The following is a 14605-nucleotide window of genomic DNA, read 5'->3' as shown; positions in this document are numbered from 1 at the left end:
TGTCTGCCTAAACCTATTTTCAGTAAGTATTCTCAGATTGCTGTCTAGAATGACAGTATCACTATAATTCCCACCAGTTGTGTGAGCAAAAAGTGATTTTCTCACATCCAAGGCAGCATTTGATGCTGTCCATTCCAAATATTTTTGTTTGATGACTATACAGTGATATCTCCTTGTTTTCATTTGTATTTCTCTGGTTACTAATAAGGATGACATCTCTTTATGTGTTAACCAGTTATTAGAGTGTTCTCATGTGCAAATTGCCTATTAATTTTCTTGGTCAATTTTAAAAATTGGACTTACTGTCTTTTTTTAAACTAATTTACAGTAGTTTCAAATGTGTCTTAGATTAATATTATAGATATTAATCATTTCTTGGTTGTTTAGGTTGCAAATGTATTTCCCAGACTGTTGCCTTTCTCTAAGAATGGTGTTTTTCACTGAACCCAAATCTTTCCTTTTGATGACCTCAAATTCATCATTTTTTCTCCCTATGATTTTGCTACCTTGTATCTTAAGACATTCTTTCCTAACCTAACATTTAAAAGCTGGTACCCTTCTTTTTTTTCTTAAGAATGTTATGGTTTGGGATGCCTGGGTGGTTCAGTTGGTTAAGCATCTGTCTTTGGCTCAGGTCATGATCTCAGGGTCCTGGGCTCAAGTCCCATGATCCGCTCTCTGTTCAGCAAGGAGTCTGCTTCTCCCTCTGCCTCTGCTCTTCTCCCCTTTCCTGGACTCTCTGTCTCTCAAAAAAAAAAAAAAATCTTAAAACAAACATTATGGTTTTACCTTTAAGTTTTGATTGTGAATCTGCCTGGAGTTTTTTGGGGGGATACAGCGTTTGTATAGATTTGCTTCCCCCACCACACACACAATAGGCCCATCTATTAAATAATCTTTTCTTTCCCACTCTGATCCTTAAGGCCACCATATAATATGGGGTCCTGCTGGTGGACTCCCTTCTGTCGCATTCCATTCCAACGCCAGTGTTATAATGATGATGGCTTTGTGATATCCTTTAATATATAATAGGGCAAATCTCACTTCTTTGGTTTTTGTTTTGAAGATTGTCTTGGTTCTACATAAATTTTATTTCATATAAAATATAGAATCATTACACAATTTTCCAAAAGTCCCCCTAGGATTTTTATTCCAATTATGTTAGGCTTATACATTATATTATTAATCTGGATAGAATTGACACCTGTACAATTTTAAATATTCCCATCCACGAAAATGGCATTTACCCCCCCCCTTCTTTTTATGTCCTTGTAGAGAAATTTAAACATTTTCCCCACAAAGGCCAAGTGTATTTTTGTTAGTGTGATCTCCGGACACTTTATATGTTCATTGATGTGGTAAATGTCTTATTTTCCATCATACTTTCTGTCAGATTTTCTGAATAATTATTCCTCACACAAAGGAAGATTACTCATTTTTATATTTGATTTTGAATACGGTCACCTGGCTGAACTCTCTTACCAGCTCTAATAATTTGTTGATTCTCTTGGACTTTCTGTGGCCATGATCATATCCTCTGCGCTTTCCACTAAACGCTGCTAACTAAGGAAGCCAAAACTCGGATGGGGAGGGTCTCAAAACTTACCTGTTTCCGACCCCTGAGGGGGGGTAATCCAGCCTGGGCGGACGGCTCAGCACCCCCGCCAGGTGGACCCACTGGACCGCACAGCGCTGGCCAGGAGGAGGCTCGCTCCCTGCCCGCAGCCCCCGCCCCAGCCAATCGCGACGCGGACCCGCCAGGCTGGCCGGGAACGACCAATCGGCGGCTGCTCTCCTCCCGAGGCCGCTACACCAGGGGAAGGTGAGTAGACCGCCGCTGGAAAACTGCCCCGGCAAGATGGCCCAGCGCTGATTTACGCGCCGGCCGCGCTGACGGTCACTCGTCCCCGGGCCTCGAAGCCTCCCGCCCGGCCCCCGAGCCTCGAAGCTTCACGGCCCTCGAGCTGTCCTGGCCTGTCTCGACCATGGCTGTGGCCGCGCTGTACACGCAGGTACCTAAGGGCGGGCCCGCGGGAGGGAAGGTGGCCGGCGCTAACGCTGACTGTACCTGGCGCCCAGGCCACACCTGCGCACCTGGAGCGCTCGCCACAAGGAAGCGCCGCGGAGGGCCTGGCGACCGGCAGCACTCGGGATGGGAAGACCAAGTGCGAGGGGCTGCCTTCCCCGACCCGAGCTTCCCGGTGCCCAGGGATCGCGCGCGACCCCTGTCCCCCGCGCCTCTCCGCCCCTCCTCCGGAGCCACAGGTGGAATCAGAGTTGCCCACGGGGACATAGAAATCTCAGACCCCGGCGATTAATAGTATCCATAATCTTCCTGACCCTCCTCGGAGCCCCTGAACAAGAAGCTTAGGACTACAGAATTCAGAATGCTCTCTAGAATTCCTGAGTCTTCAGAAATGCCTGCATGTGCATTTAAGTTCAAGTCCTAAGTGACAGCTGCCTGGGCGTTATGAGGCAAGCTTCATCCGTAGGGGTTGAGGGCTTCTGTGAATCCAGAGGCCACGGGCTCTTCACCTCACACACATTGCTTTACAATTTATAAAGCATCTTTCACGTACATGCTGATTCTGGGAGTCACTCTAGAGCATTTCTTGCAAACTATGTCTATCCCAAGGCTGAGGGCTCCACCCATTATATAGAAAGATAGCGTTCTGGCACCCAGGATCTCCTGAGACGAGCTTGGCTAATTATTTGGATAAAAAATAATTTGAAAAAAAAGATTTTTGAATAGCCATAAAGTCGGATCCTCTCACACCCCAGCGGAGTAGACTCTATGGTTGCTGGTATTCCGATGGCTAAGACTAGAATCTATCCATTTCCCCCTGACATATCCCCTCGGGTTTATATTTTAAAAGACACTTTGCTATAGATACAAACGATAGTTATAAATCATTGTTTCAATGGTTTTTTCTTCTACTATGCTGAATTAATAATACAAGTACAAACCATCCAAAAATTACTGTGCCCTCTAACACATTTCCATTAACTAGAGTTCTAAATGGGCACTGTTTGAACCTCCATTATTCCAGAAGAGTTTACCGCTGAGCATGTGAGCCCTCAGATATCCAGCAGGGCTTCTGAGGCCCTCAGCTTACTGGAGGTAAAAGAAAATTCTGGAAAAAAAACAATGCTTGGAAGATATTTTGGAGTACAGAAAACTGTTGATTAACTTATTTTAGATAACTGATTTTTTAGAAACAAAAATACGCAAGTGTAAGCTTCTGTATCATCAAGTGCCTTACACCACAAATATTTTTAAATACCAACTAGGTAGCAGGCATAATATAGGAAAACTGATATGGAAGAGTTTTCTAGAGAAGAGCTTGGATGGATAGAGAATCTGAGATTCCCAGAGCCAGAAGGAGCACTGAGGGCCATCCCTTCTCACTTTTATCCAAATAGGCACCTTTGTCCCAAAGTTGCCTGTTCCTTTCCAGGTGGTTAGTCAGTCCCCATAAGGTTAATTGCAGAGGTGGAAGTTTTTATAGCTGTTTAGGTTTTAGACAGCGTGTTTGTTAATGAGTTTTCCTGAATGGGAACAAAATCTAAGCCCTCTCCCTTGCTTCCCCATCACTTCCTGCAACATTCCCCAAGTCCACGGATCTAACCATTTGTCCTTGAAGGCCAGTACACAGGGTTGGCCTAAGTCGACATTCATGTCCGGGGACCCTTGGCCATTTTTATGTCCCAGGAATGCTGCTTCTCTGCACAGTTTAAGCCACACAACATTTTAAAGCAGTCTGAACCCCCATTTCTTTTTTTTTTTTAATTTATTTTATTTGACAGAGAGAGATCACAAGTAGGCAGAGAGGCAGGCAGAGACAGAGGGGGAAGCAGGCTCCCTGCTGAGCAGAGAGCCCGATGTGGGGCTTGATCCCAGGACACTGAGATCATGACCTGAGCCGAAGGCAGCAGCTTAATCCATTGAGCCACCCAGGCGCCCCCTGAACCCCATTTCTGCACCCAGCGGCAAATAGTGACACTGCAGCAGGGTGACAGGGCGGAGGTGGCTCTCCGTGGGTGACAGCCATACCACCCCTGATCTGCAGGCTACCCCGTTCGCTCAAGTCACACTTCACACCTGCCTGCCCCCAGTTGAATCTTCCTTCTGGCATATGCCTTGAAGACTGATATATTATCAGCCATAAAACATTTGTTTAGTACTTTCTGATTAAAACATTGTGCTTGGGGGAGGTTAGAAAGATTTTTTTTTTTAAGTGATAGAAATGAGACATGTCGTGGGGCGCCTGGGTGGCTCAGTGGGTTAAGCTGCTGCCTTCGGCTCGGGTCATGGTCTCAGGGTCCTGGGATCAAGTTCCGCATCGGGCTCTCTGCTCAGCGGGGAGCCTGCTTCCCCCTCTCTCTCTCTGCCTGCCTCTCCATCTACTTGTGATTTCTCTCTGTCAAATAAATAAATAAAATCTTTAAAAAAAAAAAATGAAAGAAAGAAATGAGACATGTCGAATAATTCAGTTTGCTAAAGCCCTGCAGGGATGGAGGAGCCTGCTGGTGATAGAGCTGAGAAGAGAGGGTCACGTGGCTGAAGAGTTAGGTCAGAGCTTTAGACTCTGGTGCAGATTTTGAGCATGGGAAGACGGGACCAGGGCTGTTTTTGAGGAAGTGGAGTATGCCAGTCGTACCCATGGGTCTCAGGGGGCTGGATTTTCAGGTCATCCTAAGTATCAGGGAGAGAATTAGGGCTGCCATATTGGACAGGGTGAACGCAGGCAGAATCCAGAGCGTGTGTGGAAGTAGGTGATGATAGGAATGGACTGGGTCAAGGGAGGAACCAGGGATGACGTGGATTTCAGGGTCTGGATGATTGAGAGCATGGGGTGCCGTGAACACACTGAGGCCTACCAGGGGGAGGTGAGCTTAGGAACTCAGGAGGCAGACTTTGTCCCTGCAGGGCTTGAGGCGATGAAGGGGTTTCCTGGGGCCAGTGCCCTGGGTGATTAGAGAGGTTGGTGGGGAGCTTGCACCAGAGTCTTCTGCCCCAAAGTAGGAATTGAAGCCCAGGCAGTGAGAGCCTTGCCAAGGGAGAGAAGAGAGCCAAGACAGTTCACAGAGGAACAAAACTATTCAGAGGTTGCCCAAGATGGAGCCGTGATAAGGAGGAGGAGGTGGGAGAGCTGGCATGGGAGCCACAGGGAGAGAGGTTCTGAGAAAGAGGGGACTCCTGGGAGGAAGTGTGCTGAGAGTAACAATTCCTACTGGAGGAAGTGTAAAATGACCCTTCTCTTTTCAAAAGCTATTTGGCAACATGCCTTAGAAATGTTGAGAGCATTTCTCTTTGAGAGAAACCGGTTTGGCCATTCACTCTTCGAACCCTCTGGAAGCTCCTGTCACTCTGAGACTCACTGACCAGCCTCAAGGTCCTGCCTCTGCATCTTCCCCACTGCTCAGCTCCTGCTGCAAACTTCTGGCAGCCCTTGCTGCACTCCTGCCCATTCGACACTCTACGCCTTAGCTTGCAGGGCTCTCTCCGCCTGAAATGACTGCTTTGCTCAGCAGCGCCTCACCTTCCAAATCCAATTTGACAGTGCCTCCCCCCACACACACTTTTTTTTTTGTAGTTTCAGAAGTAGAATTTAGTGATTCTTAAGTTACATATAACACCCAGTGCTCATTACATCACATGCCTCCTGAATGCCCATCACTCAGTTACCCCATCTCCACATCCCCCTCCTTTTCCAGCAACACTCAGTTTGTTTCTTACAGTTAAGAGTCTCTTACAGTTTGTCTCTCTCTCTCTGATTTCAACTGATTTCATTCTTCCCTCCCTTCCCTTATGATCCTCTGTCTTGTTTCTTAACTTCCACATAGGAGTGAAATCCTATTGACGATTGTCTTTCCCTGATTGACTTATTTTGCTTAGCATAATACCCTCTGGTTCTATCTGTGTTGTTGCAAATGGTAATATTTCAAAAAGAAATAAAAGGTATCCAAATCAGCAAAGAAGAAGTCACACTTTGGCTCTGCAGACAACATGATACTCTACGTTGAAAACCCCAAAGATTCCATCTAAAAATTGCTAGAACTCATTCAAGAATTCAGCACAGTGTCAGGGTATAAAATCAATGCACAGAAGTCAATTTCATTTCTATACACTAACAATGAGACAGAAGAAAGAGAAATTAAGGAATTGATCCTATACACAAGTGCACCAAAGACTTTGAGATACCTAGGAGGAGTTTCTCCTGTGAGAAATCTTTATAACCAGCTCCACTTCTGGGCACCTTTCATTTTGACTTGTAAGCACTCATTTTTTTTAAAAAAAGATTTTATTTATTTATTTGACACAGAGAGAGAGACACAGTGAGAGAGGGAACACAAGCAGGAGGAGCCAGAGAGGGAGAAGCAGGCTTCCTGCCGAGTAGCGAGCTGGAGGCAGAGTTCCATCCTAGGACCCTGGGAGCATGACCTGAGCCAAAGGCAGAGGTTCAACTACTGAGTCACCCAAGTGCCCACTCTTTTTTTTTTAAGATTTTAATAATTTATTTGAGAGAATGAGCATGAGCAGGCAGGGAGTAGAAGTAGAGGGAGAAGCAGACTCCTCACTGAACAGGGAGCCTGATGTGGGACTTGATCCCAAGACCATGGGATCGTGACCTGAGCCGAAGGCAGATGCTTAACTGACTGAGCCACCCAGGCCCCCCGCTTGTAAGTGCTTATTAACTCTGTGTTCCCCTATTGGCCGAGAGTTTCTAGAGAACAGGGAATGGTGGGTCTCAATAAGCATTTTGTGTGCATGCATCCATAAGTTTTTCTGTTTTCAGAAAGAGCTGTGAGCATGAAGAAGATGATGATGGTTGCTTTTATCTCGCAGTCATGGAACACTTCTCATGTGCCAGATGCCATGCTCACTACTTTATGTGCCTTCTTTCATCTGAGTCAACAATGTTATATGTAGACGTTGTTATCCCAATTTTACAAATGGCTCAGATTGAGTAAATTGCCGAAAGTTGCATAGAAGTGGAGGAGGAGGCCAGATTTAAAAACTTTGTTCTTAACCATATCGTCACAAATGGCAAGATTTCATTTCTTTTGATGGCTGCATAGTATTCCATTATACATGTATACCACATCCTCTTTATCCATTGATCTGTTGATGGACATCAAAAACCTGTGTTCTTAATACCTTCCACTACCACAACTGTGGTTTAACCACTTTCACCATCTTCCTCCTCTTCTTCCCTTTCTCTCAGAGGACTCATGGGAAGTCCATCCACTTCATAGCTGAGCATATGATCTACGTGTGTGTGGGCTTTGCCTTTTTTTGTTTCTTCATCTAAGATATTGGTGAAAGTGGTAAATGGTTGGTGAGGCAGAGAGCTCTATGGCATGGCTCTAGAGATCTTTCTTAAATTGTTCTGGCTCATTAATCAAGACTCAGGTTATAATTGGTTTTGCCACAGATTCACAGATTATATTATCCTTCAGTCATCTATTTCTCTTGCTTCTGTATGAGGAACTCACAAGATATCTTCAGGGAAGTTTTGCTGGAACTCAGACATGCAAGGTCAGGAGAAGCAGTTCAAGGTCTCTAAAGTAAGGTCAAATTTCAGTCTAATGACTTTCCATTTGGCTATTTTAAGAAGCTTTTAGATTTCTATGTATCATTAACAACTCTGGAAAATTAGATTTATCCATTGTATTATATATGGGTACTTCAAAAGAGTAAAAAAAAAAAAAAGATGTAAAAACTAAAATACCAAGCTTAGTCTTTTTTTTTTTTTTTTTTAAAGATTGTATTTATTTGACAGAGAGAGAAAGAGCACACACAAAGCAGGGGGAAGAGCAGGCAGAGGCAGCGGGAGAAGCAGGTGCCCTCCTACCACAAGCAGGTAGCCCTGATGCGGGCTCAGTCTCAGGACTCTGGGATCATGACCTGAGCTGAAGGCAGAGGCTCAACCAACTGAGACACACAGGCACCTCCAAAGTTTAGTGTTTAATTGGTGCAACTAAACTGGGAATTTGAATTTTTGTACAGTAGATGTTTATGGAGTGGGGAAGTCATTGTGTCAGGTTCCAGGGTACAAAGATGAGACTCTTGAGGCTCAAGTGCCAGTGGGGTAGAGGGTTGACAGGGTAAGTGCTGCCAAGGACAGGAGTTGTGAGCTGAATCTTGAAATCTGAGAGCAGTTTGCTCACTGGCAGCGAGAAGAGGAGTAGAACTGGTGGTAGAAGGAAGAGAGCCAAAGAAGGGCTTGGAATGTTCTAGAAACTGCTAATGGTGACAGCTGGCAGAAGGTGGACTGAAGAGGGAAAAAAGCCTGAGTAGGCAGATGGTCCAGGACAGTGGCTCCCCACGTCTGGCTGTTCATCAGAATCAACAAGGGAGTGGGGGGTCTCAAAGCTTTCATCTTGTTGGACCCCACCCATGGAAATTCTGATTCAGCTGTGGATGAGGCAATCTGTACAGCCACAGAAACCTGGTGTTCCGCCTCGTTGAGGAAGCCCTTGGCAGACTGTGGCATCTGTCAGGGGAAGATTGGTGGAGGCTGGGAGCAGGGAGTTCATCGATGGTTATGGCAGTGGAGGGTGGATGGGACAGACAGGTGAGACTTGTTTTTTTTATTTTATTTTATTTTATTTTTAGGTGAGACTTGTTTAAGATGTAGGCTTTCCAGCACCTGAGGACCATTTGGTTGTTGGGGGTGGAAGGAGGAAAGGGGGTCCAGCACTTGGGACTTGGGACTTGGGGGTCCCAAGTTTCTGACCAGACGGTCAATAGAACTGAGGGTGATGAGTGGGTTTGGCCGGGTGTGTAATGATCATTAGAGCTTGGAATTTGTGAGCGTCTGAGGACATTTAGGGGCTGGCATCTGGAGACCACTGGAAATGTGCTCTAGACCTGTTGAGAGATCTAGGCTGGAGGTCTCTGGTGGACAGGTACCAGGGCAGTTGCCAAAGCTGTGGGAATTGAGGACACTCTAGAGAAAGCCTGTCAGGAGGAGGGCCTGGAAAGGACACTGGGAGACAGAGGGGATGCTGGGGAGCCTGGGAAGGGCTTGGAGGGACAAGGGAAGGGGAAGAGAGGGAACATAGTATCGCTGCTCTGGCCTGGTTGACTGAGAATGTGGAGATTTCCTTCCCGTCCAGAGAGCTGCTGGGAAGGAAGCTTGTGGTGTCCCCTATTCCATGTCAGGTCGTCAGTCCTTTTTGTGGCCAACAGCTGCAGATGCCTTCCAGTAGGCAGGCAAGGAGACAAGATGCCCTCTCCTCAGCTGAGCATGTGGGGTGGGGGATTCCGCATGTTCCCTGGGACGTATCACTTCCCAAGGGTCGTGCTCCTGAAGGCTTTCCCTCATTGTCACGCCTCCCTTGGCTTGGAAGTTAGGGGACACACGGTATCCCTCCATGGGAGAGTGTTTGCAGGCAGGACACGGAAGGTGGGCCTCCCTGCTCCCCGGTCCCATAGCAGGCCTGTCCCTGGCGGGCTTGGCAGCAGTCTGAGTCTGGAGGCTCCTGCTCCGCAGGAAGGAGTCACACCGGGGAGATCACATGAGAGCCGGTCACATTGTTTGCACAGGCTGCTGTTTGTTTGCCTAAGCACTGCAAAGTGAGCTCTTCCTCCGGGTTAAAGCGTTAAGGCCTGGCTTTGTGGGTCAAAGAATGTGAGGAAGGAGGGAGAGACCCAAGGGTGTAACTGACACGGAACTGGGTAAACTTTGTCATGTTTACTTACCAGGCTGGGTTGCAGCCACGGGGCCTTCAATGACTGGCAGCATTGCTTGGCGGAGGCACCAGGCCTGGCAGGTGTGGGCGGCCTGGGGAGTCAGGGGCCATCGACACCATTTGTGTTTCTTCCACAAGGGAAGCAAATTGTTCCAGGGTCCTAATACTGCCTTCCATTTAATACTGCTTTTGGCCAAAATAAGCCAGTGAAACTAATCAGCGTGTGCACTCTCAAGTAGATGGTTGCAGGTGAAAGCTCAAGATTCTTTTCTTTTCTTTTTTTTATTTTTTTAAAAATATTTTTATTTATTTGAGAAACAAAGTGATCGGGAGGAAGGGCAAAGGGAGAGAGAGAAGCAGGCTCCCTTCTGAGCACGGAGCCCGAGGTGGGACGTGATCCCAGGACCTGGAGATCATGACCAGGGCTGAAGGCATATGCTTCACCGACTGAGCCACCCAGGTGCCCTGCCTGAGAGCTCGAGATTCTTCTCAAAGCCAGATCATATAATGAACTTTATATGAACTCGTTCATATACTGAGTAGTTCAAAGTAGGAGTCACAGGCCCTGGCTCCATGAAGTCCTGGCTTTCGTGACTTTGTGTGGTGTTCGGTGAATTACTGGCCTCCCTGAGCTTAGAGTTTGGGGTCAGTAAAACAGAAGGCGTAGACTGGCTCAGTGACTTTAACATTCCTTCTCAGAACTCCTGGCTTCCGTGGGATGTCAGCTGCGGCGCCCAGCTCAGAGCCTCCTCAGGACCGCCTCCGCTGTACCTGTCTCACGTGGGAGGCTGGCCCCATTTCATCTGAAGCAAGCCTTCTGTGGCTTTAAAAAGAGCTTTGACAAACAACTTGAAGTAGATGATCTCCCAGGACCCTTTCAGTTCTAAAATTCTCTAGTGGCGGGGTGGCTTAGTCGGTTGAGGGTCCGACTCTTGATCTCAGCTCAGGTCTTGATCTCAGAGGTGTGAGTCTGAGCCCTGCTTTGGGCTCCATGCTTGGCTTGGAGACCACTTAAAAAAATAATAGAATGAAATGAAATAAAATTCTACAGTGGCCAACTCTTGATGCATGGGGATATGACGTTAATGATTTCACTTACAAGGTTAGCAGTGTTTTTGATAGCAAACCCGAGGTAGGAAATGGTAGCATGTGGAAACAAGTATGTGTGGAGGGGGGTGTGTGCCTGTGTGTTTATGAGACGTCTGTCCATGTTTGCATGGACATGTGTATCTGAGTGTGTATCATTGCCCTCCAGGTCATTCTTCCGTCTTCTCTGTTCCTGTGTCTGAAATCTTACCCATCCTGTGACTCATTTCAGCAAGCTCCTGCAGGCTCCCTCCTAGCTGTCAAGAATTAAAGCAAACCAAATAAACTAGGGACTCAGGACTGATATCCAGCCACTGAGATACATATATATTTCTTTGCTTAAATAAGCCAATTTATTATTAACTAATAGGTAAATGGATGTGCTCCTTAATCAACTTTGCCCCAATCTAGTACTGGCATTCTGAAATTTGTTTCTTACTTTTCTTTATTTCTTCCAACATCAAACGATTTTTAGCATACAATAAAGTTGGAAGGACTTTATAGTGACCATCTGTCCTACCACCTGATTCTTCCACGAACGTTTCACCATATTTGTTATATGTCTATCCATCTTCCTATCCTTCTGTCTAGTCCTCAGACCCTCTTACTTGTTGAAGCATTTTAGAGTAAATCACATGCCTCAGAACATGTCGTCCTAAATATATTAGTGTGTCTATTGTTAAGAGTTTCATATTTGTTTAGTTCTTTGTGTAAGATTTTCAAACAGTGAAACACCAGTCTTAGGTCTGTGTTCTGTGAGGTTTGAAAAGTGCTTACCACCTGGGTAACCCAAACCCCATCAAGGCATAGAATGTTGCCATCACCCCCAGAACATTCCCTTGAGGGCCTTCCCACTCACTTCCCAGCACCACCTACCCACAGAGGCAACTACTGCTCTGACTCCACCCCTTACCTTAGTTTTACCTGTCCTCGCACTTCAAAGGGATTGCGACAGAACATACTCACAGGTGGATGTTTCTTTAGTTCTGCCTCACGATTTGGAGATCCGTCTACATTCTTGCTTGTATCAGTAATTGATTCTTCCTACTGGTAAATAGTATTCAATTGTGTGAATGTACCACAGTTTCATTTGTCTTTTAATTCATGTTTTTTTATTTGTATTTGTATTTTAATTCATATTAATGGACATCTAGTTTGTTTCCAGTTTTTGGCCAGTATGAATAAAGTTACTATCAAGATTCATGTACATGTTTTTTTGTGGACCTGTATTTTGATATTTGCCTTTAAAGATTATTCTGATTATAAAAGTAAAACATGCAAATTGTAGAAATTATGTAGAACCGTACCGAGGAAAATCAAAACGCCATGATTTTATTGCTCGGAATCTTTTTGTAACTCAAAACTCCTGAAGGTACAGTCTTTCAACACAAAGGAGTATTTCCTCAGTCAGATGGCAGCGGTCGACCAGTGGCCCGAGGAGCAGAGGAATGCAAATATGCACATTTGCACCTGCGGCTCTGGGTCAGAGGCTGGCTGGGTTAGCGGGAGGACCGTGGTGACTGAGAGCAAATGCCTTTCCTTCTTAGCAACCCAGCGCATACACATAATAGATGCTTATTAGCAAGTGTCAATCGAATGAACGAATAGATGAATGGATAAAGAGATGAACAGCTCTGCAGGGTAGTGTGAGATGTGGGGTCTGGGAGGAGGAGTAAGAGTAGTCCGTGGATGCTGCCGACAGGAAGAGAGGAATTAACCATGTGACAGACATGGAAGCCCCCTTGTCTCTATCTTGAGCAGCATTCAGGTGCTACCGGTGGGTTCTGGAGAGTGAGCCTGTCTCCTTCCCAGCTTGCTAGTGTGAGTATTAGACACACAGTTCAGTCTGCTAGGGCTGCCTTAAGTAGCCTGTGGGCTGGGTGGTGCTTAAACAGCAGATGCTTATGTTGTCACGGTTATGGAGGCTGAGAAGTCCGAGTGTGCAGACAGTGGCTTTCCCCATGTGTACTCTTGTGGCCTTTTTGGCGCATGCAGGTGGACAGAGAGTGCAGTGGGAGCTCTCGGGTGTCTCTTCCTACAAGGACGCTAATCCCATCAGATCAGAGCCTTTTTACCGCATTTAACCTTCATTACCACTTAAAGACGTTATCTCCAAATTCAGTCTCATTGGAGATTAGGGCTTTGAGATATGAATTGGAGGGGGACAGGTAGAGACAGAATTCAATGCAGCAATGAGATTCTGCCTAAAGACAATCGCCTGTTGGGAGTGGAGCCCAGCAGCCGCAGCTGGCCTTCCACATTTCCCACAGTGGGAATCCTTGGCTATCCTCCAGTGCAGTTAAGACTGAGGTAACACTACTCTAGCAATACTTCCATAGCATCTGGCAGAGTGCTTTCAACTACACAGCCTAATTTAACCTCCCAGCAAATGTGAAGTAGGTATTGTACCCACTTTATGGATGAGAAAAATGAGGCACAGGAAGTTAAGTGTCTGGCCCAGAGACCCACAGCCCATCAGTGATGAACCAAATCCCTCTGTTTCAACTCTCATAGACAGCGCTCAGATCTTCCCATGAAGGGACTCATGATTTTCTTTCTAGTCCCAGGCTCTCAGTTTTCAAAGTATGTTTAGGATGCTTTGGGAATTCCGTTGCCTATAAAAATGAAGCAACTAGGTGTGGGTCCTCACAGACACACTGAAGACTACCTCATAAGCGACGGTTAGGTAAAAGTATTCCTGAAGAAGGCACCGACTGAGCAGACGGAAAGAAATCTCCCTGAGTCTAATTATCTTATGATCTGTGTTTTTGTTTTCAAAGTTCTGAAATTAAGGCTGTTTTATTCTGTTGTTCAGTACAACAGGATATGGATTCCTGATCCTGAAGAAGTTTGGAAGTCTGCTGAAATAGCAAAAGACTACAGAGTTGGTGACAAAGTCCTGAGACTCTTGCTGGAGGATGGAACGGTGAGGGTCCTTGCTGGCCGTGGCTGCCACAACGTGTAAAGGGGTAGCTGGGCCACATGTAGAGGGCGACCCGTGGTCCCGTGGGAGTAGCCAGGGGTGCTGTGATCCCCTCCTGTTTGTGCCACATGCCCGACATTGCCCTAATGAAAGCATCAAGGGCCCTGTGTCACCAGGGCCTCTCTCTGGAGCAAGACACAGGATGCAGGTCTCTGTCCTGTGCTGCATCCCCAGGGATCCAGCATGGTGGGGAGAACACTGAAGAATGACCTGCCGGTTTGATTTAATGGGTCTCAGCATAGAGCGTGAGCAAAGATGAGAAACTTGGAGGGAGGTGCTCTGAGCCCAAACATCACGATGGGAAGAGGAAGAGAAATAGAGGATGGAGATAGAAACTAGGAAGGGGGACGGAGGGATGGGAGAAGAACAAAAAGGAGTAAAATCCGTCCATGGGTGGTAGAAACAGACAAGCACTGGGACCTCCAGGGGTTCATGTGGCAGGGTGATTGGGGACGTGATGGGAGGTGGGGCAGGAACGGAATGCCAGCTCCGCGTGATGTTGTGAGGAGCCTGTCCGTGCAGCTGGATCACGTCAGCGGTGGCTCCTGTGCTCCGGGGTGCCTGCGAGCAGGTCCTCCCAAAGGTCGGCTATGTCTTTTGATTGTCAGCTCCAGCAGATTTTACCATGACTTTAAGTATCCATCGTGAGCTGTCCTTTGCCGCCATACCCCATAGCTGTAATGACACTCCCACTGGATCCATAGTTAGGTGACCTTACTTTTTAGCTTCAAGTCCCTAGATACAGTGCTGGGCAAAGGATTCGTGTTCCATCTGGGTATTAGAGTTGGTGCAGAGAATATCATATGAATATTAAAATGTTGGAAATTTTGAGTC

The 14605-nt window shown here is 46.5% G+C and overlaps 1 protein-coding gene across 1 annotated transcript in view; it reads left to right on the top strand.

Moving 5' to 3' along the window:
* The first annotated feature begins 1779 nt into the window (after nucleotides 1-1779).
* Nucleotides 1780-14605, top strand: part of MYO5C (myosin VC) — a 93177-nt gene continuing 80351 nt past the window's right edge. Inside the window, exons 1-2 of the mRNA XM_032343752.1 lie at nucleotides 1780-2012; nucleotides 13604-13714. Coding sequence (XP_032199643.1) covers nucleotides 1986-2012; nucleotides 13604-13714 — 138 coding nt within the window. The 5' untranslated portion in view covers nucleotides 1780-1985. The remainder of the gene's footprint in view (nucleotides 2013-13603; nucleotides 13715-14605) is intronic.

This window comes from Mustela erminea, chromosome 5 (assembly GCF_009829155.1).
Source record: "Mustela erminea isolate mMusErm1 chromosome 5, mMusErm1.Pri, whole genome shotgun sequence".
Lineage (NCBI taxonomy): Eukaryota > Metazoa > Chordata > Mammalia > Carnivora > Mustelidae > Mustela > Mustela erminea.
The sequence above is the reverse complement of the archived record's forward strand: the minus strand, read 5'-3'. Positions and strand labels throughout refer to the sequence as shown.